This window comes from Neovison vison, chromosome 6 (assembly GCF_020171115.1).
Source record: "Neovison vison isolate M4711 chromosome 6, ASM_NN_V1, whole genome shotgun sequence".
NCBI classification, from domain to species: Eukaryota; Metazoa; Chordata; class Mammalia; order Carnivora; family Mustelidae; genus Neogale; species Neogale vison.
Genome location: NC_058096.1, coordinates 216,628,209 through 216,654,866, shown reverse-complemented (window position 1 = coordinate 216,654,866; position 26,658 = coordinate 216,628,209). Strand labels below are relative to the sequence as shown.

General features: G+C 55.7%; 1 protein-coding gene across 8 annotated transcripts in view; it reads left to right on the top strand.

Moving 5' to 3' along the window:
• Positions 1-26,658, top strand: part of DNM2 (dynamin 2) — an 84,568-nt gene that overhangs the window by 20,095 nt on the left and 37,815 nt on the right. For all 8 annotated transcript variants that reach the window (XM_044254200.1, XM_044254199.1, XM_044254196.1 and 5 more), the window contains exons 2-5: positions 9,617-9,690; positions 20,569-20,718; positions 21,862-22,065; positions 24,610-24,708. In XM_044254200.1, the coding sequence (XP_044110135.1) occupies positions 9,617-9,690; positions 20,569-20,718; positions 21,862-22,065; positions 24,610-24,708 (527 nt within the window). The remainder of the gene's footprint in view (positions 1-9,616; positions 9,691-20,568; positions 20,719-21,861; positions 22,066-24,609; positions 24,709-26,658) is intronic.

The window sequence follows — 26,658 nt, the reverse complement described above, 5'->3', positions numbered from 1 at the left end:
AAAAAAAAAAAAAAAAGAATCACATGCTCTCTGATGGGCCTGCCAGGCGCCCATCTTTTATTTATTTATTTTTTAAGATTTATTTATTAGTGAGTGTCCGGGAGAGGCAGAAGGAGAGAGAAGATCTCACGCAGGCCGCTCACTGAGCAGGGAAACCCAGTGTGGGGCTCCATGTCACTACGCATGAGACCATGACCTGAGCTAGAACCAGGAGTCAGACACACCCAACTGACTGAGCCACCCAGCGTCCTCCTGTCCTTTTTTTTTTTTTTTTTTTCCTTTTCTTTTTTTCCCTAAATATAGGTACCTTGGGATGCCTAGGTGGCTGACTCCGTAAAGTGTCTGCCTTTAGCCCAGGTCATGGTCCCTGGGTCTTGGGATCAAGTCCCCCGTTGGCTCCTTGCTCAGTGGGAGCCAGCTTCTCCCTCTGACTGCCCTGCCTGCTGCTGCCCCTGCTTGTGCTCCCCCCCACTCTCTCTCTGACAAAGAAATAAATAAATTTTTTTTTAAAAGATTTTATTTATTTATTTGACAGAGAGAGATTACAAGTAGGCAGAGAGGCAGGCAGAGAGAGGAGGAAGCAGGCTCCCTGCTGAGCAGAGAGCCCGATGCGGGACTCGATCCCAGGACCCTGAGATCATGACCCGAGCTGAAGGCAGTGGCTTAACCCACTGAGCCACCCAGGCACCCTCAAAGTATTTTTAATTTCCATTATGTTTCCGTCTTTGACTCCCTGGTTGTTCAGGAGTGTGTTGTTATGAATTTCCATGTACTTGTGAATTTCCCCAAATTTCCTTCTGTTACTGATTTCTCATTCCATTCCACGGTGGTCAAAGAACATACTTTGTGTGATTTTTCAGTCCCTTGACATTTATGAGTCTTGTTTTATGGCCTAACCTTCATACAGCCTAGCCTAGAGAATGTTCCATGTGCCCTTGATAAGAATGTGTATTCTGCCGCTGTTGGGTGGAGGGTTCTCTGCAGGCCTGGTAGGTCTCATCAGTTTATGCTGGCGTCGATGTGCTCTGTTCCTCGTTGATCTTTTGCGCAGCGTTCTGTCCGTGATTGAGGATGGGGTATGGACATCTCCCGGCGACTGCTGTTGACTTGCCTCTGTTTCCCCGGTCTCGCGCTCTCTTTACTTTGCTTGCTGGGCCTCAATCTAGCCCAGCCGGACTCAGTCCTCTTGTTCTCCTGCGTGAGCTTTTAGCTTCCCCTCCAGACCGGGCCTTGGGGTGAGGTGACAGGCCTGTGCGTCTGCTGTGCCCGGGGCTGATCCCCGGAGGGGGATTGCTGGGTCGGAGTGGGAGCTGACTTAGAATCATCTTGCCAGGCCTGCCAGGGAAGACTGTGCCAGGGTCCTTCTTGAGGTTCCAAGGAAGGTCTCCCTGTCTGCCATCTCCCTCATCAACCAGTCTGGTGCCCTATATGTGGCAGGCACCTGGCTTCATGCGACTTGTCCTAATCCTGCCGATAGCCCGACGGGGAGGGTGGGTTGACCATCCCCATCTTCCAGATGGAGAAACCGAGAACCAGACAAGGGAAGGCCCTTGTTCAGGTCTCACGGCGAGGCTATGGCTGAGCTGTCCAGCTGCAGCCTCTGTGCTCTCCACTGTCATGATCTCCTGGCCACTTTGTACCTGCAGGGAGCTGTGACTGGCTGTCCCATCTTCAGAGTTCAGCTCAGTTTCCAGTGTGGTGCCGGCAGGTGGGGACAGGAATGAAGCCTGTTGGGTTGGTGCCCCACTGGTTGGTGTTGGTGGGGAGGGATTGCTGTTAGCTTAGGTGGCTTTGACCTAGCTGACCAAAATTCTCCAGGTTCAGTTTCTCCATCTGAGAAGTGGGGTTGGTGCTCGCCCCTGTGAAGGCGGAACAGAGACTCCTGTGCACAGAGCTTAGCTCTGTGCTGTGTTGTGTGCAGCCTGAAGACGCTGGCCCCTCTCACATGCGCTTCTCAGCACCTGTCGTGTGCCAGGCGCGGTGCCGGGTGCAGGGGAGCAGGCCGTGAACGAAGCAGACGGTTTAGAATGGGACCCGTTTGCAGGAAGGAAGCATGGAGAGGGGACAGAGCCCAGCCTGGCGAAGCGCTCAGGGGACCTCTCCCTGCAGGTGCCATCCAGCCAGTGTGCGAAGAAAGAGTGGCGGGCTCTGTGGGGGCATCTGGAGGCAAAAGAGCCCAGAAGGAGACTGAAATCAGATGTCCGTGGGGCCCGGAGGCGGGAACTGGGGGAGCCAGCAGAGAACGGCAGGGAGGTGATGGGGCACTAGCATTGGGCCTTGCGGGCTGCAGGAAGGATGTTGGTTTTGTCCCAGGTTTGCTGGAAGCCACTGGTGGGTTTTAAGCATGTGGCAGCGTGATCTGACTTGTGGTTTGCAAAGCTCTCCCTGGCTGCCGGGCTGGGAACACACGGGGCAGGGCAGGGGTGGGACACGGAGGGCAGGGAACCAGCACCCAGGGGACTCAGTCTGAAGGGTTTGGGACTGAGCAGGGGATGGGGATATCTTTGGGTGTGTTGAAGGCAGGATTTGCTGATAGATCGGCTGTTGGGGGTGAGAAAGGCATGGCCAGAGAAAGGGTGGTAAGGCCATCCTGTCTTGCCTGACACCCTCTATCTGGAAGACTTCTGGGAGGGGTTCTGGGGAGGGGACTGGGGAGGACGTACACCCATTCTCCTTGAAGAAGGAGCCTGCAAGGAGGATGGTTCTGGGGTGCTGGGAGTGTGGCGGGCACTGCCTGGCTTTCTTTTCTTTTTACCAGCAGCCTCCCTCTGGCTCCGTTGGGCCCCCCGCGCGGTGACATGCGTAGAACTAGGGATCCATGTGTGGCCAGCCAGGCCCTAGAGATGCAGTGGGACTCACTGACGCCCCAGCACCTGCACTGTCTTCTCCTGTCCCCGCCACACCCCATTTTATAGACGAGGAGGCTGGGCCCAGGATGTGAGTGACCTTGTTGCCAAGGTCACACAGCCAGCGTGCCGCCGGGATGGCTGCGTCACCCAGGCTTTCTGCTGCAGGGTGAGCAGTGAGGATGCTCAGGTGACCCCCAGGAGGGCAGACTCAAGAGCCTGGGTCTCTAACTGCCAGTGGTTTTTCTGTTAACTGTGAAAATTCTTCTTGGCCAATGGGTTGCTTTGGTGCTTCTCAGTACAACTGAAAAGTTAAAAATTCATATATACCTATCTTTAAAGATTGTATTTATTTATTTATGAGGGAGAGAGTACACAAGCAGGGGGAGCAGCAGAGGGAGAAGGAAAAGCAGGCTCCCCACGGAGGGAGGAGCCCAATGTGGGCCTTGATCCTAGAATCCCGGGACCATGACCTGAGCCAGAGGCAGACGAGTACTTAACTGAGCCACCCAGGCGCCCTCAGAATTAATGTTTACCTGTTAAAAAAGTTGTAAAAAAAAAAGTTATGGAAGACAGAAATTCACGTCATGTTGGAAACTTAAAACAGTTTTTCCACTTGCCTTCCATACATGACTTCCATCAAGGGCACCGTGTCCCCTCCAAGTTTGTTGTCCCCACACAGGCAGGAATGTGCACAGGCATTAAAAAAGAAGTTTGGAGGACACAGTCAGTTCTGTGCATCACACTTTGCTTTTGGCACTGTGGCCTGGATTGCCTCTTGGGCCAGCTCCAAGATTGATTCAGCCAGTGCCATGCCGATGGACATCTAGGTGGTTAACAGATTTCACTCTGGAAAGCACTGCCACAGGGAGAGGCTATCCTTTTCTCTTTTAAGATTTTATTTATTTATTTGACAGAGATTACAAGTAGGCAGAGAGTCAGGCGGGGGTTGGGGGAAGGAGGCTCCCCATTGAGCAGAGAGCCCAATGCAGGGCTCGATCCCAGGACCCTGAGACCATGACCTGAACCGAAGGCAGAGGCTTAACCCACTGAGCCACTCAGGTGCCCGGGGAGAGGCCATCCTTAGACCCATGGAGGAGATTGAAAACAGGGTGATGTGGGTGATGTGGGGTGGGGGTGTCAGCAAGGGACAGTTAAGACTCTCAAAAGAGTTGACATCTGAATTGAGTTCTGGGTGACCAGAGGAAGCCAAGGTTGTGGAAAGGCTCAGAGGAGATGGTCATTCCAGGCAGGTAATGAGTACGTGCAAAGGTCCTGCAGCAAAAGTAGATTTGGCCTGGCTGCTGTACCTTGACCAGCAGTGTGGCTGAGGGAGTGAGTGAGGGGGGCGATGAGGGTAGGGAGGTGATACGGCAATTTCTCAGGGCCTTGGAGGCCATCAGGAGCCCTTTGGCGCCGAGGAGGGTCATGGTCAGATTCATATCGTGTCGTTTTCCCTTGATTGTATAGGGCAAATGGTTTCTTTTGGGTAACATGGTAAGAACTTTGCAAACCCCTCCAACTACCATCTGAGGCAGGTGACATTATCCCCACTTTACAAATAAGGAAACTGAGGCACAGAAAGGTGACAAGACCTGGGCGCCTGGGTGGCTCAGTTGGTTAAGCGACTGCCTTCGGCTCAGGTGGTGATCCTGGAGTCCTGGGATCGAGTCCCGCATGGGGCTCCTGCCCAGCGGGGAGTCTGCTTCTCCCTCTGATCCTCCCCCCTCTCCTGCTCTCTCTCTCTTTCTCATTCTCTCCCTCTCAAATCAATAAATAAAATCTTAAAAGAAAGAAAGAAAGAAAGAAAGGTGACCAGACGTGCACAGATAGTCCCGAAAAGAATTGGAAGTGCCTGGATTGATTCCAGCTCTGGTCTAAGAGGCCCAAGAGCCACGGCTGCTCGTCTCCATGGGCCACTTCTTCTCCTGGCCTGGCCTCCAGATGAGACCTTGGAGCAGGTGACCCTATGGCCGAGAGCCAAGGGTGGGGCAGATTCTGGAACCTCAGGATTGCTGAGCAGGGAGGAGGCTGCTGGGGATTTGTGAAGGGGAGGCACCTGGAGTGGAATTGGCAAAGTCAACAGGACTGCCCACCCCCCTTCTGAGCCTCAGTCTCATTGGACAGTGGCACATTTGGTCCCGCATCCCACAGACATTGGTCACCTGCCTCCTGCCTGGCTCGCTGTTGAGAGCTGAGGAGAGACTGGAGAACATACCAGGCAGAAGACCAAGCTCCCACGAGGTTGCTCCTCTAATGGGCAGGGGGGGAAGACCACCACTCTATGGACAAATGAGTAAACTGGAAGGTGCCAGTTATGAGAAGAATTGAGAATTAAGCCGATAGCATATAACAGAGCAAGACCTCATAATTGGGGGTGCCGAGCAGTAGGTGCAGCCGCAGTAGTTTAGTCGGGAGTTGCTAATTGACCCTGTGGATGTTGCAGGGAGAGAGTTTGAGGCTGAGGGAGTAGTCAGTGCAAAGGCCCTGAGGCAGGAACCTACCTTTTTTGGGGGGACATGGCAGAGAACAGTATAGCGGGAGCTGAGTGAGTGAGGGACAGGGCTGGGGTGGTGACTGGCAGGTCGTGCAGGGCCTTGTGGGCCTCAGAGAGGACTTGGGGTTTTACCCCGGGGGAGGTAGGAGCCTTGGGAAGTCTCTGAGCAGAGGGGGGCATGCTCTGACGTGGCATCCACAGGCACCCTGTGGGCTCTCTGGGGGTGAGGGCGGGTAGCTGGAGAGTAGTCAGAGAGTCAGCAGCTGCGCTGGTCCAGGCCAAGCATGGGTGGCTTGGCTGGCTTGTGTGATGGCCTTAGATGTGCAGAGAAGGGGGCGGGTTCGTGCTCGCTGTTCAGGTGGAGCCAGCAGGGCTTGCTGCGGGGCGGGGTGGGTGATGACGGCGGGACGGAGCCCTGGGTCTGCCCTGCCCCTCGCTGTGACCCCAAAGATACACTGGCGCCTGCCTGGGGCCACTGAGTGTGGGCCGGGCCCCGGGTGACCAGTGGTTACTGTTGGATGGCATCCAGATGGGTGGTAATGAGGCAGGCACTGGGTGGGGACCGTGGGGCATGTGGACTGGGTGGTGAGGCTCCAGAGGCCGAGGGGTGAACTCTGCCTCTGTTCTAGCAGAACCACAGCGGAGGCCGTGGGCGGCATGAGGGTGATTGGGGGGTGGGCTGCCTCATTGACATCCCAGTCGCGTTCCCATCACAGCTCTGCTCCTTCCTCACTGGGTTGCCTGGGCACGCCCTGAAACTCCGAGCCTTAGTTTGCCCACCTGGCCCTGGTCTTGTTCTTTTGGTGTTGCTAGAGGGTCTGCTGAGATGTTGGCAGAGATGGGCTTAGAGCTGGGCTGGGGGACAGCCAGTGCTCCCCGTCTAGGCTCTTGTCGGCCTGAGAGAGTGAGTTGGGTACAAACAGGTCCCTCGAGCATGGGTCTCCTGCTGAGGGCTCTTCCCGTAGCTGGTGCTGTGCTGACGTCTCCTGGTCACACTGAGGCTTTGAGTGACCCCCACGAGGATATGGTGATGAGGATGGGATCCCAGCCTCGGGCACTTGCTGAGGCTCCTGCCATCATGCCGCCCAGGTGAGGGGTGACCTGGGCGCTTGCCAGCTCTGACTCATCCTCTGCTGGCTTATCTGTTTTTTCTTCCCCCCCCCCGGAAGGCCTCCACCTCCCCACTTGTCAGCCTGGGTTTTAAGCCTCCATTGTTCCCTCAGGCAGGCAACCCCGCCCCTGTGGGGGGCTGGAAGCCAAGGGTTCCTGGTGGGATCTTAGGCTCTGTTCAGACAACAGTAAATAAACAGCTGGGGCTTCTGATCTGCCCCCTGGTGCCACCTCCTGTTGTGCCTTCCCCTCCCCGCTGGGCTTTGAACCCAGGCTGTCTGGCTCCAGAGCCCATATTCCTCCGGGCCACTCACCAAACGTTTCATGAGCACCTGCTGTACACCAGGCACTGTTCTAGGTGCTGGAGATCCAGTAGTGACCAGGCCAGGTGAAGTCATTTGCAGTCATTTCCAGAGGCTGGAAAGCAGTGCAGGGTTGGGATGAGGGTGGTGGGCTGGGCAGGCAGAGGACCCTGTGAAATGTGGGATGGAGCGAGTGACTTCTTCAGGAGGAAGGCTTGGATCCCTGGTCTTTGCTTTAGAGGAAACCCGGGAGGGACCCGGGAGGAGGATCATGGGGCCAGGCCCGGGCCTGGTTTTCTTCCCAGGGGAAGGAAGCCCCAAGAGAGCTCCCCCACTGCCCCGTGTCAGAAAACCCTCTGGGTGGGCCTCGGGTCACAGCCGGACAGGCCGCTCCTCACTGAGACTCTTGGGAGTTTCTGGGGAGCTGCTCTTGTGGGGGACTGTCCCGGCTGCGGGTGGTGTTGCTGCTCTTTCCACTCAGCAGTCTGAGAACTTCTGGAAACAGTCAGAGGAGTCCTGGGGCTCCTGGGGCTCCTGGGCTGGTGTGCGAGGCCCCGTGCGCCTGCCCAGCCTCATCCTTCAGCCTTCTCCCCCTCGGGCCGCGCCTCCTCTGTCCAGGCTGCACCTCCGGTCGTCCTTCCCGCTCCCCACCAAGTCCCAGCCCCAGAAGGCTGCCTCCGCTGCATGTGCCCAGAGCGCTCAGGGCTCTCTCGGGCGGCTTGCTGGTCCTCGTGTCCTGCTGAAGCTCTCATTGTCCGTTGTCTGTCGGGTTACCATTGTGCTCATGGTGCCTGGCCCCCCAGCCACGCCCAGAACAGTCACAGGACAGCGTGTGCCGATACCAGTGGCCGAAGGCTAGGCCTGGGCTGGGGAGATGCCAGAGGCTTTTGAGTCAGATGCGCAGGCCCAGAGGCCGGGTGAACTGGGGTCAGAGGCCAGACCCCGTGAATTTCATTTCGCGGTCCCACCACTCCCTGACGCCTAGTGACCTTGTTTTGTTTTTTTTTAATTCTTTTTTAAGTAAATGCATACACTCAGGAAACCACCGGACAGATCAAGATAGAGGATGTTGTCATCCCAGAAAGTTCCTCGTGCCCCTTCTAATCAGTTCTCCAAAGGGAACCAACTGCTCTGATTTCTATCGCCAGAGACGAGTTTTGCCTGTTCAGGTCCACCCTCTGACTCAGCAGGAGAAATGGGGGTGTGTGTCTACGAGAGGCACGTGTGCAAATGTTCACAGCACCTGTATTTGTAATGCCCCCGAACTGGAAAGACCCCAGATGTCCCGTCAGCGAGAGAGCGGATAAGCAAACTGTGTCCCATCCGTGCCCCCAAACATGGGTCAGCAGGGTAAAAGGATCCTGTGTCGCTCACACACGCGGCGCGGGAGGGATGCATTCCCATGTTTCTGGATCGTTCCATCACGGACCCGTTGGGTCGCGTCGAAGAGGCAGAGTGGGAGATTCTGGCAAAAGACGCACACACTGTCACTGCCGCTGTCGCTGATTCTGCGTTGGAGGGCCTGCGCTGATGGAGGATGCCGTGTCTCTGATATGCCAGGGGTCTCCCGTCCCTGCCTCTCAGGTCTTTGTCTCTGAGCCAGGGGGTCAGGGGGCCTGGGGCTAGGGCCAAGGCCATGTGTGGTGCTTGAGGTTAACAGCCACCGGTGGGCCTGCCCTGCCCTGCCCTGGGAGAGCCTGGCATCTGCCTCGAAGTGGCTTTGCTCTTCTGGAGACACTGGGCTGCCCCCTCTGGCGAAGGTCTTGGTGAAGAGCTGACTTTCAGAGCCTGGTGAACTGGGGGCCTCCTTGCTGTTTCCCTGCCCTGCCGTTCCGCAGCCCTGCATGTGGCTCATTTCTTGTTTCTGCTTCTCTGAGGGGCCTTCTCTGACCATCCCAGGGGGGATGCCCCGTACCACTTGGCCTTTGTCCTGCCCAGATTGCAGATGACTTAAATATTTATCTAGGCACACTCCTTGTTTGAAATTCTTCGAACCTAGAACCTTTCTCCATTTTTACATGACAACACAAGAATCCTCTGCATGGCTTTAATGATCTCTGAAAGTCCCCCTTCTATTCCAGTGCCCCCCTGGATCCCTGCTCTTTGACTTTCCTTTCTCACTGGTCCAGAGTGCCTTCTGGTCGCCCTACTTGGCATGCATCCACATTGCTAATGTGAGCAGGTGTGGGTGGTGCCTATTTCTGTAGTGAAATGTACAGGATACATTTTTTATTTCACTGTTTTATCGAGGGATTGTTTCTGTATTAATAAATCTACCCGTTTCAAATGCAGTGATATTTTTAGTAAATTTATAGTAAATATTAGTAAGTTGACCACCACAATCAAGTTTTAGAACGTGTCCAGCATCCCAGAAATCTCTCTCCTCGTTTCCCACCCCTGGGCAAGCACTGATCTACTTCCTGCCTCTATTGATTGGTCTTTTTGGGACGTGAAACATTGTATTTTGTCATCAACTACTTTTATTTCATCTTTCTATCATACATATGGCATTATATCAATGTAGAACGTGCACATCGGAAATGTACAGATCTCTTTGAGGTGTGGGGGACGTTGTTCACATATCTGTCCATGAAAGAGCTCCTTGGGCAGGCTGGGGCTAGAGCGCTGCCAGCCAGAGGGACACGGTCCCACTCATCGGCAGCCTTCATTCCAGTCCCTCCTCTGCCCCTTGTGGCTTCAGGATGCTCCGTGGTCAGAACGATTCCCAGTGCCGGGCTGGGACTGGTGTCTCTGCCGATGTTGCCCCACTCGCAAGACGCGATTGCCCCACATGTGTGGTCACACTTCCTGCCTTGCAAGCCAGCCTCGTGAGTAACTTCTGTCCTTTTCCCCTCCCACAGGGACTTCCTTCCCCGAGGTTCAGGAATCGTCACCCGGCGACCTCTCATTCTGCAGCTCATCTTCTCAAAAACAGGTACAGTGGGACAGCTCGCCGCTGCAGCAGGAAATGAGTGTGGACGCGGCGCCCGGCAGGAGTGAGGGGGCCAGTGGCGGCGTCCAGGGTCTTGGGCTGTCATTTGGGCTTGAATTCATGGTCTCCACGTGGGTAGCATAGTTGAAGCACAGTTCGGTGAACACCCACGCCTTATATCCTCCATTGTGACCGGGCCGCTAGTCGCCGCGTTTGCTGGCTACACTGGGGATAACACATTTTCGCTGAACGCTTTTAAAATCAGTAGCAGACACTGTGACACATCAACCCAGAATACTTCAGTGAGCCTCCCCTTGCACTAAGGACACCTTCCTACAGTCATAGAGCCTCACCCAGGGAAAGTAAACATTTCTGCCTGGTATCTGATGCCCAGGCCATACTCACGATGCCAGTTGTCCCCTGCGATACCTCCCCTGGCTAGTTTTCCAGCTGCTCTGATCAGTCCCCTCCTGTACTCCGTTGTCCTGTCTCCTCTTTTCCTTAGAGCAGCATCACCGCTGGGTCTGTTTTGATGATGATGTTGGCTTTGGGGAGAGGCCCATCCACTGAATATAGAATGGCCGGTGTAGATTTTTTTTCTGTCTTCGCCTGGGTGGCCCCATTTATTTCTGTTATTTCCACACAAGTCTGGCATGAGGTGGGCATGTCTTCCAGCATAAAACCTGCTGAGGTCTTCTTGGAAAGCACCTCGGGTCAGAAGTTAGAAGGGGACTGGGGAGCTCTCGGGGGCATGGCCTTGCCTCCCTCCAGAGCCCCCTCCAGAACCCCGAGTGGCCTCCGTGCCTGGAATATTGGCCTTGGTTGGGTCAGTGTTCAGAGGGCGCCAGGCTCACCGCGCGGCCCGGTTCGACACACCCGTGCTAGGAAGGCAGCTGACACACCCCCATTTTACCGGTAAACTGAAGCTTAACCAGGCCACCTTCCTTTACGTGGGGCACCCCACACAGGATGGGCGTCACCCAGTCAGATCTCAGCCCCTCTCCTGTGTGGTGTCCCAGTCACCTGCTCTCATTTTCATCCTCTGACTCCGCCCAGCCCACCTGCGAGGGGGCGTGACTCCGGTGAGAGGCCGTAGCCGATTGGTCCACACTTCTTCTTGTGAGCCTTGCCGTGTCAGAGGCCACAGGCGAGCCAGTAAGCGTCCAGTCAGCTGGGCCAAGACTGGCGGTCCCCGAGCCGGGGCTTTCAGATGACCGTGGGTCTGAGAGTCACGGAAGGCTTGGCTCAGTGGGTTTCCGCTTTCCATTCAGCAGGTTGATCGAAGGCCGGGGGTGGGAGGGGGCTGAGCATGTGCATTTTTTTTTTTTTTAAAGATTTTATTTATTTATTTGACAGAGAGAGATCACAAGCAGGCAGAGAGGCAGGCAGAGAGAGAGAGGAGGAAGCAGGCTCCCTGCTGAGCAGAGAGCCCGATGCGGGCCTCGATCCCAGGACCCTGAGATCATGACCTGAGCCGAAGGCAGTGGCTTAACCCACTGAGCCACCCAGGCGCCCAAGCATGTGCATTTTTAATGAGTTCCCAGCGGATGCTGATGGGCGTGCTTCTGGCCCAGGGCCACACAAGGGAAAGCCTCTGCCCTGGTGGGTCGGCCCTGGGAGCTCCAGACTGCCTGGGTTCAGATAGTGCCTCTGCAGCTTACTGGCCTCATGGCCCCTGGGGAGGGACGGCTGCTCACGATGTGTTTCCTGTCTGGACAGTGAAGATAATAATAGCGCTGACTTTGTTGGTTGCCACGAAGACCACGTTATTCAATAGGTCCAACCCGCAGCTCTGTGCGTGGCACACTCCAGGTCCTCCCTGTGCGTTGCTGAGGCAGGGGGTGTGGTTTTGTGCTTTCTGCTGGCTTGTTCCCGATGGCCTGCTGGGAGAACAGGTCTGCTGGCTTTCTGCAGCGGAAGGTGGCAGGCTGTGTTATGGCGGGAGGGCTCCCCCATCATCTCCATGGTGGCCGTCACCAGCTGTGGTCCACTGTGCACTTAGTGCATGCCACAGGCTGCTCCAGGCGCAGGGCACAGCAGTGACAGGACCAAGGCTGCTGCCAGCACCCACCACCTACCCATTCCCATTGGTGCCAGGGGACAGAAGCGGGAGACTGGGGGGCGACAGTCAGGCCTGGCCTCCCCCAGATTGGAGGGTGTGTGGAGAGGGGAGAGTGACTAACTTCATCCTAGAGGGTGGGGCATCCTGGGGCGTTTCCAAAGAAGTGATGTTGGAGTCAAGGCGAACAGGTGTGCTGGTGCAGGGAAGGGGGAGCTCTCCTTCCAGCGGAGAGTGGCAGATGCGAAGAGCACTGAAGGCAGAAACTCCAAGGGTGCACATCAGCTTGGTGCCTGACTGGACTAACACTGGGGTCTCCATTCCCGTTATCCCCACTTTACGGAGGAGGGAACCGGAGCTTCCAGAGATGAAGCCACTTGCCCAAGAGCACACAGGAGGGTCATCGTGAGAGCCCAGCCCTAAAACCCCTTGGTGGGGTGTACCCTTAGGCCCATGTGTCACTTGTCCAGATCCTGTGGCTGCTGGAGGGAGACACCACAGGAGGCTGCCCAGGGCAGGGGACTGGAAGAGGTGGGAGTGGTGCCTGGGGGCAGGTGGGGACAGGGTGGCAGCTGTGGAGATAGAATTGTGGTTGCATCCTGTTGGGCTGGTGGTGGAGGTGGGATGTGAGGCCCGGTGTCCCATGTGGTGGTGGCTCTTGCTGTGCCCCAGCACACATACTCCTTCCTCCTTCTCCACTTGACCGTGTCATCTCTGGTCTTGTTGCTGCTAGCGGACGCGTGACCATTCCAAGCTGGACTTCTGCCGGATGCCAGGGAGACACCAGACGGGATGCTATGGCCAGGCTGCAAGGCAGCAGGACTGGGGGTGTGGGAGTGTATATGGGCCATTAGATTGATTTTGGGCCAGGGGCCCAGGGAGAACATTCTGGGCAGGGGCTACAGCGTGTGTGAAGCTGTGAAGGGAGGCTGGGGGGAGGGTCAGGAGGCAGGTGACATGGCCTGGCAGTCTGGTGAAGGATTAGACATGAGAGCCCAAAGAGCACATGGGTGGGGTAAGACCGGCTCAGCCCACTGGCCGCCCTGTGAAAGGAGGACGGGCAGAGAGGCCGGGGAGAGGGCAGCCTCGAACCAGGGAAGAGGTGAAGTCTGGCCCAGGGCAGTGCTGTGAGGGTGAGGGGCAGTCTAGAGTGACCTAGACGTGGGGGGTCCAGGACGATGAACAGCAGAGGTGCCCTAGCTGGGTGGGAGGTGGGACATCCCACTAATAAGAGGGAGGAGGCCAAGCGCAGTGGGGGACATGGTGATTGGTGGAGGGCCCTATAGAGGCTACGTGGGGCTGCATTGCTTCTAGAGAGGAGACTTTTGTCCAGCTGACTCTGGAGAGCAGGACTCTGGAGCACACACTACTCCTAGTGTCTGGGGCCTGGGGCAAGTGGCTTCCCACTCTCTGCCTCAGCTTCCTCATCTGTAGAATGGGGTGATAGCGGTACCTCCCTTGTGGCCCTAGCTTTGGTGTGGCTGCCACCTCCTTTGGGGTCAGTCTGGCATCCCACGATGTGGCTCTGCCAGGGGCCTTTGTCCGCTTGATGCCTGTGACACCCAGTGATGTCTGCCTTCTGGTCCACACTGCTCGCAGTGAGCTGTCCTTTTAATCTGCTTAGGTAGTTTAAAAATTACCTAAGACCGCATGGGGCACCTGGCTGGCTTAGATGCAGTTCTTGATCTTGGGGTTATAAGTTTGAGCCCCACATTGGGTGTAGAGATTACTTAAAATCTTTATAATACCTAAAACCACAGCCACCAGGAAGTTTGATGGTCCATGGGTGAACCCTGCTTCTCCCTAGGCACCACCCCTTGGCCTGGTAAACCCTGGGTGGTGGGGACTGTTCTTGTCTGGAATGTGGCCTGCCGAGCCCTTGACCTTGGCTGGTGTTCCCAGGCTCCAGAGAGGGGATGGCAGGGCTTGGCTCTCTGCTTCCTTAAAGCCTTCTGACCCCAACAGGGCCTTGCTGACCCCTGGGACTTCGCCTCCTCCTGGTCCCTAGCTGCAGCCACCACCTTCCCTCGTGTCATCTTCAAGGTCAGCGCGTTCATTCACGCCTCCAGGACTTTGCCCTCACTGCGCTCCCTCCCTGGAACGCCCTGCCCACCTTCCTCGTCCTCCTCTCCTGAGAGCCCAGCGCCCCCACCCCCCCATCCCATCCCTGCTACCTAAGTTCCTCAGCACCACGTACCCAGTAACCTCATCCTATTCTTACATTTTCTTAATGATTTCTCTCCCCCCGAATCCTGATGTGCTTTGTCCACAGCTTTCTCTGGTGCCCAGCACCCTGACCCTCTGTGGGCTGCTGCCGCGCCTCTTCTCTGCCTGTCCAGGGCGGGCGGGCGGGATTATCAACAGCTCTTTCTCTGGCACCTTTCCCCGGGAGCCTGGCCCTGGCGGGGCCTTTTCTGTAAAGCTGGTAGACTCTACAGCACTCAGGGCAAGGGCCTTGTGTCCTGATGAGAAAACAGAGCCAGGAGCTGGTGCAAGCCAGGCAGGGGCTGGGGCTGTCACTTTCTCTGGTGTATGTGACGTTTTTCCCACACTACCAAGCAGTTCTCCAGTTCACGGTGGACGTGGACGGCGTGGCCCACAGTCACCTCCGTTCCAACACCGCCTGCCCACCTGGCGATGGTGTCAGACCAGGCTAAGAGCTCAGGGCCACTAGACTGTCGCCCTTTGCCCCCACTGCGGGTCCAGGGTGTCCCCTGAGCTCCTTACAGCCCGGCTGCAGATCTGAGGTTCCCAGCGCCCCTCCACAGGCTCAGTGCATTTACTGGAGCGGCTCACAGAGCTTAGGGAAACCGTTCCCTTCCTAGATCGGTGGTTAACATAAAAAGGATAGAACTCAGGAGCAGCCAGAGGAAGAGGGGCGTAGGGCGGGCTGTGGGGAAGGGGCGCCCCTCTCCCAGCGCCGACTCGTGCTCTCCAGCCGGGAAGCTTTCTGAGCCCCACCTTTTGGGATTTTTATGAGGCCTCATTACACAGGCATGACTGATGAAATCACTGGCTACTGGCGATTGATTCCACCTCCAGCCCTCTCGAGGTGGGGGTGGGCAGGGAGGGGCTCAAAGCTCTTTTAATCACATAAATTGGTCCCCCTGGCAAGCAGCTCCCATCCTTAAGTGCTTTCCAGAAGTCTCCTCATTAGCATAAACTGATGTGTGGTTGAAAGGGGCTTATTAGAAATGTTAAGACCCCTTTATTGCTCTTATCACTTAGGGCTTTCCAAGGATTTTAGGAGCTCTTGTGTCAAAAATGGAGGGAAGAGATACAAAGATGTATTTCTCACTATAAATCACGATAGGACACCTTCCCGGTGGCGGTGTGTCCTAGAATGGGAGGTCTGCGTGACTTGTCCCGAATCAGAGGGAGCCTGAGAAGCAAGCAGGCTTGGGGGTGCCACATGCTTTGCCTCTTCTCAGTTGGCTAAAACCTCTGCAGAGTTCCTCTTGTTTGGACCCATTTGCTCAGACTCAGGGTCTCCCGAGTATATCTGAGTCCCCAGGTGTGTCTTCCCACCGCAGGTGAGCATGCCTGTCGTCGCCCAGTTAGGGGAAGCTGGACCCCATCTCCTGCTGCCAGGAGTCAGCTTGGTGTTCCTCTCCTTGCTGGACTGAGAACGCAGAAGGGCTGGGAAATGTCCATGAAGACCCGGGCAGGGCGCCTCCATGCAAAGCCCCAAGATGCTGGTGCCCCTGGGTGGCTCAGGTGGTTTAAGTGTTTGATTGACTCTTGATTTCTGCTCATTGTGATCTCAGGATCGTGGGATCGATCTCCTAGTTGGGCTTCCCGCTGGAGTCCGCTTGGGATTCTTTCTCTCCTTCATCCGCTACCACCCCCCCCACCCCACCCTTGGGCCCAAGTGCGCGTGCACGCTCTTTCTCCCCCAAGAAAAGGGGGGGGGTACCTGGGTGGCTCAGTCATTGAATGTCTGCCTTCTGCTCAGGTTGTGATCCTGGGGTCCTGGGGTTGAGCCTCGCATCAGGCTCCCTGCTCAGCGGGAAGCTTGCTTCTCCCTTTCCCTCTGCCACTCCCCCTGCTTGTGTTCCCTCTCTCCAGCTCGCTCTTGCTCTGTCACATAATAAATCTTAAAAAAAAAAAGAAGAAGAAGAAGAAGAAGAGCCCTGATACCCCAGGGCCAGCCTTATGCATTTCCTTGACTGGCAGCTAAGCTATTTGTAGAATTCCGGCAGCAGCATGGAGGAATTTGATTTCCTAGCAGCTCCGCAGCTGTGTTCTCTGTTGTCCCATTTCCTTGTAGGGGAACTGAGGCACCGAGCTGGGTGTGGCTAGGCATGCCGCCCCTCTCCTTCCTGTCCCCTCCCCACGTGATGTTGTGGGGCCTGACTCACCCTTCCCAGGCCAGTCGTTCCAGCCCAGCTCAGCTCTGTCTGTCCCCGGCTCTGCCTGTAGGGTGGGGAGGGTGCCTTCCGTGTCCTGTGGGCCTCCTCCAGCTCCTTTGAAACAGGAGGGCGCAAGGACTTCTTGGGAAGCCAGGCCTGAGGGAATTGCGGCCACTATCTTGGGGCTGTTTCCTTGTGCCCCGGGTTGCCCATTACCCCGAAGGTGGCAGCATGTGCTTGTCATCTCTCTTCCGAGGACACCTTCCCGAAGGGCCTGGAAGATGCCCAGAGCACAGTGGGGACCTGCTTGGGACTCAGGGTGATGTGGTCTTAGGCTGTGACACCTTATGACTTTGAAATAGTAGGTCACTCAGTAATTTTTATTAAGCACCTACTAGCTACCAGGCGCCCGAGAGAGCAGTGGCCAGAACGAGGTCTGCTCTCCTGCTGCTCCAGCCTTAGCAGGGACACCCGGCCACAGGGTGTGGTGGGGGGAGGGACCAGGGTGGTCAGGGTGGGCCTCCCCTCCAAGGGCTGTTTAGGGCTGAGACCTGAAGGAGATGAGGAAACAAGTCCTGGAAGGAGGGCAGAATGTCTTTCTAGAAAAAAACTGCGAGTGCATTCACTGCCCCGCAGTCAGGATGTGCGTGGGAAGCCTGGCAGTGGGAGAGGGTGGCTGGCGCCTCTGGGTCAGCAGCACGAGTGCTGGACAAGGGCCCGGCTTCTTGCTTCATTCCTGCTGTGCTCCAGGCCCTGGGGCTGGGTCTCTTGGAAACTCTAGGGCTGCCCTTCCTCCTGGGGAAGAGCCTGGCTCCGAGGGCAGGCTGGCATTGGGGGTAGGGCTGGGGCTGTCAGTGCTGCCACTGGGCTCTGGGACCGAAGGTTGGGGGAAGGGGGGTCTGGCCTTGTTCTCTGTGACCAGCAGGGGACAGTTATGCAGCAGTCAGGCTGGGGACATGCCAAGCAGCTCTGCTGCGGGCACCTCCACTTTGGCTGCTGGGAAGGAGTTGAGAGGGAGTCTCCAGGCATCACAGGCTCTGAGCTCAGCCTTCAGGCCTCTGACTTACTCTTTGCGACAGGGGATCATTAAAAAATCATCAGCATTCCAGGGCATTCCAGCTCATACAGGGCTGTGGAGCCCCAGGCAAAGCCGCTCCCGTCTACTTCTCAGGTTTCTGTTCTCTCCACTGGGAGACTGGCACAGAGGCAGACCTAGTCCGCAGGGACTCCCCTCCTTCCCCAGACCCCCTAGGTTAGGGGATCCTCAGGCAATGGGGGGAAGTCACCACCTCAGAGAGGATGCAGGCCCGGCCTCTCTGCCCACTGCTGCCCTGGCCTGCCTCCCTCGCCTTGGGGTGGGCTGGGGCTGGACTCGGGCTGGTTGGTCCCTCCAGGAGGTCCCTCCCACCCCTGACTAATGCTGTGTAGGTCTCTTTGGAGTGTCTGTGGCACTACCTCCTTTGACACGCTTGGACCAGACCAGGAGCCCAGTTCAGGACTGGGCCTTTAGCGTCAAGATCTTGGGAAGGAAGGAGGGAGCTGAGGAGAGAGAGAGAGAGGGAGGAAAAAACAGCAGGTGGCCTTGCCAGACTCAGTCCCTGTCCAGTCTCCCATCTACTCAGCTTGGTGGCCTTGGTGTTGGACCCACTTAGAGAAGCCGAGGCAGGGACCACAGTGTCTTTCTGATAGTCGTTCAGTCACATGTACAGTAATTGAGCAGGTCAGTAGGAACACCCAGAGGGAGCCCAGGGACACAGAGTGATTGCGATCCCTGCCCTATAGGGTGAACCTGGAAAATAACACAGGATGAGGAGTTCAGTGTTGTTAGAAGGCGACAGTGCTTGGAGAGTCATAAGGCAGGGAAGGAAGAGACACTCAAGAGGTTCGCCATCTTGGGTGGGGGCCGGAGCATGCCTCACGGAGAAGGTGACACTTGAACCTGAAGGAGGTTAGGGAGAGAGCCTGGAGGCAGAAGAGCCAGTGCAAAGGTCCTGCGCAGAAGACCCGAGTGGCTGGCTGGAGGGGAATGAGTTGAAGTCAGAAGCTGGGAAGAAGGAAATTTTGTAGGGCTCTGGGGAGGTGGTGAGTAGGGCGCTGTGGAGGGTTCTGAGGAAAAGAGGGCCGAGGTCTGGCTTTAAGAGGGTCAGTGCTGTGGGGGGAAGGCAGGCTTGGTGGGAGCTTTTGAAGATTAGTATCAACCCTGGAATCTGGCACGTGGTTCCAAAGTGACAAGGAGCCCAGTAAAGTGTGGAGTGAGGGATGGGCCTGGCAGGCTCCTGAACCTTCCTCTCAGGCACAGAGGGTGTGCTGCCCCCCGGTTCCCAGGGGGGAAGCTGTCTTCTTTCTGGCACCGTCTACACCTCCTGCAGACAAAGGGGTCAGCAGAAGGGGCGACGGCCAGCGTACGCTGGACTCAGAGCCGGCAGGTCGTGGTCCCGTAAACACCATCCCAAGGTGACGTGCCTCTGACGGGGGGAGGAGGCCCAACATCTAGGTTGCGGGTCAGGCGGCCTGGAGTTTAGAAAGGCTCCCTGCGAGAGGCGGCGGCAGGCAGGCCCTGGGGGAGGAAGGGGTGGGAGTGGGCCTTTAGGCACCAGGCCTCCCGGGCCCAGTCTGTAGGTCAGAGGGCCTGCGTCCTGTGGCTCTGCTCCTGGAAGGGGGATGGTCTCTTGCGGGTGCTGAGCCCAGGGCCCCGAGCCGGATGAGAACTGAGGTATGCTGTGGGGGGTTGGGGGTTGTTCCATTTTTGGAGGCTGCTGCCGGAAGAGCAGCCAAGCATTTCCTCTTGTCCCTGTGGAGGGCTTGAGCGTGACTGTCCTTGGGAACTGGGTCAGCTGGTGGGGGTGGGGTGGGGGTGCCCATGCTGGCGGTGTCCTCGTTGCCCCTGTCCCCAAGTGGCCAGTGCCCACGGTGGAGGTGGTTCTCCTTGATCTGAGCCCACGGAGTCCCCCGGGTCCCCGATGCAGAGGTTCAGAGAGGTTAAGAGCCTTGGGGGGTGGGGGGATGCGGAGCTCACAGAGGCCACGTGACCTAAGAGCCACTACCTGGAGACAGATGAGCTGAAGTCGGAATCGCAGCTCCGCCACTGAGGCTTCCCCTCTGTGGGCCTCAGGTTCCTCCTGCACGGCACAGACGCATGCTGCCCCGGTGCTCGTCCCCGAGGGGCCCGTGGGAGCACGCGGGCACGCGCACAGGGCTCGGCGGGAGCCCCCAGGGGCTGAACATGGGCCGCGGTTGGTTAGGTCACGGTGATGGGGTGGCGAGCCTCTTGGCATTCCATTCTTGCCGGGCCTCCTCTGTCAGGCTCCATGTCTGTCCCCTCTTGAGGCAGCTGATGGCATGTCTGTGCTGGGATTTGTGTAGCCAGGTCTCCTCCTGGTGGACACCGAGGCGATTTCTCGTTCTTTCCTCTTAGAGAGGACGCAGCCTCTCTGCAGTGCTCTGGTCCTTTGGGCTGTTTGCCAGCATGTCTGACTTCCGTTTTTTTGTTTTTTTTTTTTCTTTAAATCATTACCGCAGAGCTGTGGTCTCTGAGCCTACAGGGTCCCCCCTCCCCAACACTGACCTCAAAAATGGGAACATACGGGAAAGTTGAAGAATTATACAGCAAGCACCAGTAGGCTCTGTCCCTACATCTGAGGACAAACATGTTCTGTTCTTGCTCTACCCCAGAGCTGAGGGGCCCAAGTACTAGTTGTCGGGGTCACTCGGCTCAGAAGGCATGGAAAGGCCTCCTCTGTCCAGTTGAGGCCCTGCCCAGAAGCTCTTCTCCTGAGGGCCTCATGTCTGTGGGGGGCCCTGCCAGTGGCCAGGAGGGGAAGAGAGACAGTGAGATGGGCTTTGGTGGCTCCCTGTTCCCCACACCGTGCAGGTGCTCGGGGAGGAGGGACAGATGGGTCTCAGGGACATGCGTCTGGCATCTTGGCGAGCTGGACAGTGCCGGCAGCCCAGGATCCTACTGGGACAGTGGCCTGCATCTCCTCACGATTCCAGACTTGGTCTCAACGGAGAACACCAATGAGGCAGCTTCCTCACGCGTACCCCACCTGCTGTCCAGTGACACGTGCCCATATTTCCCCTAATGTCGTGTTCGTCCGAAAGTGACAACTGCTGGTTACACCCACCTCTTGGTTTTTTGTTTTGTTTTTCTCACAGCGCGTCCTGACATGTTGTTTCACAAAATACCTCACGAGAGTTTCTGTTCCCTCCCTGGGGACAGGGTCTTTGCTAAAGGTTTTTGTTCCTTGAGGAATCCCCTGTGGTCTGGGAGGAGGCCCGGCTGACGGGGTACGCCTGCAGATCTCTTTCTCTGAGAATAAATCTGTTGCTCCCCAAATTCCTGGAGCCACTGTGACTGACCCTTCACTTTCTCTGCTTGACAAGGCACCTGTCCCAGAAGGCCATCAGCTCCCTGCCTGCGAGTGAGATGGCTTCTCTTTCTCATTTCAAGCATCTTTCTTCCTTTTTCAGAATATGCTGAGTTTTTGCACTGTAAGTCCAAAAAGTTTACAGACTTTGATGAAGTCCGGCAGGAGATCGAAGCGGAGACCGACAGGGTCACGGGGACCAACAAAGGCATCTCCCCAGTGCCCATCAACCTGCGGGTCTACTCACCCCACGGTAGGCAGCACCGGCGCAGACCGTTTGGGTGTCGCGGTGGAGGGGAGCCGACTCTGTGCCGCTTGTGGGTGGGGTCCGCTGTGCTCTCACAAGAAATGGGTCCCCTTCCATTCCTCACGCACATAGCCCTCTTGGTCTCGGGCTTCCCATTTTTTAATAGGAACATGGTGCTGAGGAATCAGTCTCAGCTCTCAGGAAACACAGCATGCTGGGAAGACTGTCAGGCTTGGTGGGGACTGGGGCATTTCATAGCTGTACGCCCCTGTGGAAAGGGGTGGCTGCTGTGTGGCTCCCAGGTCCTGGGCCACATAAGGAGACCGGCCCAGGGTAACCAGGTCTTCTGGGCCTTGCAGAGGAGCCGGAAAGCCAGTCTTCTCTGCACAATATTCTGATTTTTAAACTCCCATCAGTGACCTAGAGCAGCTTGCCACCAAGTACGACTTGTGGCCCCAGGGCATAGATTGCTAACGGAGATGGCATTCGGAGAATATTCCAGCAGACTCGGAACTCCTCAGCCTGAGTTCTTGGCGATGAGTTTTTAAATCGACCTATTTCTGAATAGATGATGCCTCTACACGGCACAGAAATTCAAAAATTATGAAAGGGTATTGAGCAAAAACCTACCCTGGAGCCTTCAGGATTATGAATGTATCTTGTATTCTAACGGCTGAGTCAGTAGTTACGATCCTGTTTGCGTGCGTGTTTCATGCATGTGTGTTTCACACTTTTACCCAGATTGTAGCATAATATAAAATGCCATTGCTTGCAGGAATACATCTCAGTGTGTCTCTTATCAGAGTATCTTTTTGTTTTTTATGGTAAACACTGGCAAACAGCAGCCTTTGGTCACAGCTGCATTGATGGGCCAAAATTTATTTAGTCACAGAGAGCAATTCCAGGCTGCCAGTGCAAACGTCCCGATTTAGAACTATATCGCTGCACTAGAGGGAGACCGCCTATAGGAGGGGGACTTGAAGAGGAGCTGCTGGATCAAAAGGAGTGATCTCGTTGGAGGGCAGGAGGACTCCTGCGGCCTGACCCCCCAGCACTTAGGGAAGCAGGCTGGATAGCTGTGGGGCCGTGGGGCCTTGCTTGCCTCCCCTCCTCTGTCTCTGATGACCTTTCCCTCTGGTTTCCTCTCAGTGTTGAACCTGACCCTCATCGACCTCCCGGGTATCACCAAGGTGCCCGTGGGGGACCAGCCCCCAGATATCGAGTACCAGATCAAGGACATGATCCTACAGTTCATCAGCCGGGAAAGCAGCCTCATCCTCGCTGTCACCCCTGCCAACATGGACCTGGCCAACTCGGACGCCCTCAAGCTGGCCAAGGAGGTCGACCCACAAGGTAACTACTGAGCCCCATAGTAGGCGTTCCCCTTCCGAGGACCTGGGAGCATGGCAGCTTGCCCAGCATCCTTGTTTCCAGGTCACTCGGCCTTTGGCCTATGACCTTTGCCTTTGGCCTATGACCCCTAGGAAAAGGTCCTCCTGGGATACAGCCTCTCCTTTGGGGACCAGCAGGGCCGATGGACTGCCCAAGAGGCTCTTGTGCAGCAGCTGGGCATCTTGGTCCCCTTCTGTCAGAATGGCAACAGCAGTCCTGGCCTGTAGAGCTCCTCAGAGGACTGGAGAGGTCCCTGTAATGCTTAGGGGCCAGGCAGAGAAGGTAAAAGGGGGATGAGTTCATGAAGTCCGCTGGAGCGATAGGGATCAGTGTGGACTGTGGCATCTCTGGCTGGGTCAAACTTTTCCTTGGTCCATTGATTAAGTACATGTCAGTTAAGTACCTGTTATATGCCAGGCTCTGTTTTGGCCTTGGGGACCCTGTAGGGGACAAAGTTGACAAGGGGCCCCTGCCCTGGCGAGTTGATGTTCCAGGGAGGGAGACAGAAAACCATAAGAAAATTAGCAGGTGGGGCAGTTTCAGCCAAAAGCAAGCACTGGAGGAAAATCTAACCTTTTGAGAGAGTGGCTGGGGTAGGAGGAGGTGGGGGTCAGAGGTCTCTGAAGATGTGAGGTTTCAGGCAAGACCAGAACGGCAAATGATGAAGGAGAGGCAAAATCCAGGGAAATGGCCAGTGATGCTAAATAGGCTGGGCTTGATTTGAGCCTGGGGTGCCCAGGAGATGGCAAGGAGGCCATTGTGACTGGGGCAGAGGCGGCGACGTGGGGGGTGGGACTATCCCAGGGGCCTTGGTGGCTGCTGTGGGGACCTGGGTGTGTCCTGCATGTGTTGGTGGTTGTGGAGGGGGACACGCACTGAAATGTGGTTTGTGAAATGCCCTCTGCCTGATTCCATAGTGGTTTGGAGGGAGTCGGGGACCAGGGAGGAGATGGGGAAAGACAGGCTCTGGCACTTTGCTCCCTGGTTTCTGGTTCCGGTCTGGCCCGAGGACGGCTCGGGGAGGGGTAGGAACTGACGGCCCTTTTGCACTGTGGACTGCGAACTTTTCAGAGTTGAGGACTGTGTTCTGAGTATCTTTGTCCAGCGAAGGGGACACTGTGTCCCCAGGGTCACCCCAGGCATGGTCTCCTAGGAGAGGCTACCTCTGCCTGGCGCCCCCCCACAGCCTCCCTGTGCCCACCCCCCCCCATCCAGTCCCATGGGATAGAGTCTGATTGTGACAGAGATGCCACAGAGGCTTGATCGGGTGCTGAGGAAATGGGCGTGGGTTCAGTTACACTTGTGAACTTGATGTTAGCTTTTCTGTCTCTGGAAGTGTTCATAATTATTACCCCCAAAATGTCACTGTTGTAAAACACAGAACCTAAGAAAGTGACTGGTTTCCTTCTCCCAGGAGGTATCACTGGCCACGCCTTGTAAATAGTCTCGCATAGTTAGTTCTCCCACGTAAACTCACATTTTAAAAAAATGCGGTGATAAGGTGACCTTTCCCTATTTTTCTGTGCTGTGTGTGTGCGTTTCCTTGTTACCAGTGGGATGCGTGTACACAGCACCCACCAAACTGCCTGTTGTTGACTCTTCTTTGTTCTTGAACATGTGGATTGTTTCTGGTCTTTTGTAAATAACGCTCCAGTGAAATCCAGCATTTTCAATAGAGTCCGGGCCCCCAGACCCCCTCTGCGGTCCCATATCCTCCCTCACTCTGCCTCTCCCCTCCCTGCCTGGCACAAGCTTTGTGGGTGTTCACAGCTGTGGCCCCTCTGTTGTCCAGAAAGGTGATGTCAGCTCACAGGCTCACGGCTGAGTGTGAACAGGCAGGGGTGCCAGGGAGAGCGCAACTGTCAGCCCCTCAAAGCCCCCCTTCGCATCCTCTGAGGATCTCCCTGGGCTTCATGTGGTTCACACGTATGCACACACCCACACATGCATGGGCGCCATCGCAGAGGGGATCCGTAGTCCTGCCGGGGGCCACTGATCAGTAGGTGAGCAGCTTTGCTTAGAGGGTTTCCCTTGATTCGCGAGTGGACCTGGGGATAGGAGGAATCCGATGAGGTGGTTTCCAGAGTGGAATTTTGGCCACTCAGGTGCAAGGTAACCCTGGAAACAGTCGCCATGGGTTTGTGTATGATGTTGGGACTCTGCAGCTAACTCAGCGCAGCATGGAGACTGAGCCGGGATTTTGAGTTTCCACAAGGTCTCCCCCGACACTGTGGCAGCGAGACACTGTCAGCAGGTCACAGGAATGACAATGATGGTGGCCAGTATTTACGGATGGCGCGTCTGTCACAAGCCAGTGTGTCTTCATGAACAGCCCTCTGAGACTGGTGTGGCTGTTGTCTTCACTTGACATGAGGGAAACTAGGGTCCAGGCAGGTGATGTTATGGTTTGTCCCAGGTCCCACACCTGGAAGTGGGGACCCCTGCCCAAAGCTGCCAGACCAAGCTCCTCCCTCTCGGCATCCTCTGACTTCTGGGCTCTTTCAGGCCTGCGGACCATCGGCGTCATCACAAAGCTCGATCTGATGGACGAAGGCACTGACGCTAGGGACGTCCTGGAGAACAAGCTGCTCCCCTTGAGAAGAGGTGGGCTTGGGTGCAGAGCTGGGGGCGGTGTGCAGTGGCAGGGAGGAGGTTCAGACGATAATGTTTTTGTCCTTACCATTACTGAAACCTGGACCAGTGCCAGGAAGTACACACACATAAGCACCCACTGTTGCCTGTCTTCCAGGTGCCGGCAGTAACTACTGTTTCCTATGTATCTTTTTCTTCTGATTTTTACACATTGACTTCCCAGTTACACAGTTAACACCTGCTCGCTTCGGGGACATGAACAGGCCTACAGAGAAAGACACCACAGTCATCCCTAGCACAGCATTTCCAACCAGTTTATACTTGAGGGCTCTCCTCTGAAAACATTCCCCAGGATGCATAATTAATTAATTGACTGCTTCCTTCCTTCCTTCCTTCCCTGCCTCTTTCCTTCCTTCTTCCCTCGCTCCCTTCCTTTCTTTGTTTTAATTTATTTATTTATTTGCAAGAGGAGGGGTGGTGGGCAGAGGGAGCAGAGCAGACTCTGCTTTGAGGTTGGAGCCCAACGCACAGCTGGATCGCGTGACCCCGAGATCGTGACCTGAGAGGACGCCAGGGTTGGATGCTTAACTGACTGTTCCACCCACGTGCCCCAGGATTCATAATTTCTTTCTTTTTTTTTTCCCCCCAAGATTTTACTTACTTATTTTAGTGAGAGAGAGAAAAAGTGTGTGAGTAGGAGGGGCAGAGGGAGAGAGAGAGAGAAAATCCCAAGTAGACTCCCCGCCGAGCGGGAGCCCAATGTGAGGCTCCATCTCATGTCCCTGAGGTCATGACCTGAGCCAAAGTCAAGAGTGGGATGCTTATCACCTGAGCCACCCAGGCGCCCTATGATTCATAATTTTTATTAACGGTCATGCTTACTTTCTATCGTGAACATTTAAAAAACATTCTTTTTTTTTTTTTTTTAAAGATTTTATTTATTTATCAGAGAGAGGGGGAGAGAGCAAGCACAGGCAGACAGAATGGCAGGCAGAGGCAGAGGGAGAAGCAGGCTCCCTGCTGAGCAAGGAGCCCGATGTGGGACTCGATCCCAGGACGCTGGGATCATGACCTGAGCCGAAGGCAGCTGCTTAACCAACTGAGCCACCCAGGCGTCCCTAAAAAACATTCTTGAGAGTAGAGAAGTATGAGGAGCCCCATAGACCCAGCCTTAGTGGTTATCAATACACAGCTAATCTCGAATGCCCAAATGCCCTCCCCTTATTTGCTCCCTAGGGGATTACAAAGCAAATCCTTGGCTTCCTACCATTTTACAAATAAATGCCTAAGTTTCTGGCTCAACAGCTCCCTCACCAGCCCCTTTTTTCTCCCATATCATTTTTTTGTGGAAGAAACCAGATCATGTCCCAACTTGGGATTGGGCCGATTATTCCCAAAAATAGGCAATGAAATCTAGACGGAGAACCTGATAAAGTTCAGGTTTAGATCTTCTCACAGGAGTAGCCTAAATATTTTTTTTTTTCAAAAAATTAGAAGAGCAGATACTTGTTATCTGTGATGTACTAGGCACTGCTCTATGGTCTTTTTTTCTTTTTAATGCTTTTTTTTTTTTAAAGATTTTATTTATTAATTTGACAGAGAGAGATCACAAGTAGGCAGAAAGGCAGAGAGAGAGAGAGGAGGAAGTAGGCTTCCCGCTGAGCAGAGAGCCCAATGCGGGGCTCGATCCCAGGACCCTGGGATCATGACTTGAGCCGAAGGCAGAGGCTTAACCCACTGAGCCATCCAGGTACCCTTGCTCTGCTGTCTTGATGTGTGCGAGCTCATTGAGTCCTACTAAAGAAGATCCAGATTATGCGGGCCTCTCTTTATATCCCCATTTTATGGATGAAGAAACCGAGGCGCAGGGAAGCTGAACGCCTTGCCCCAGCTCACGAGATGAGGATGTGACAGAGCTGGTTTGGAATGCTGGCCCTCTGGCCTCCTTGCCACTTGGTGACC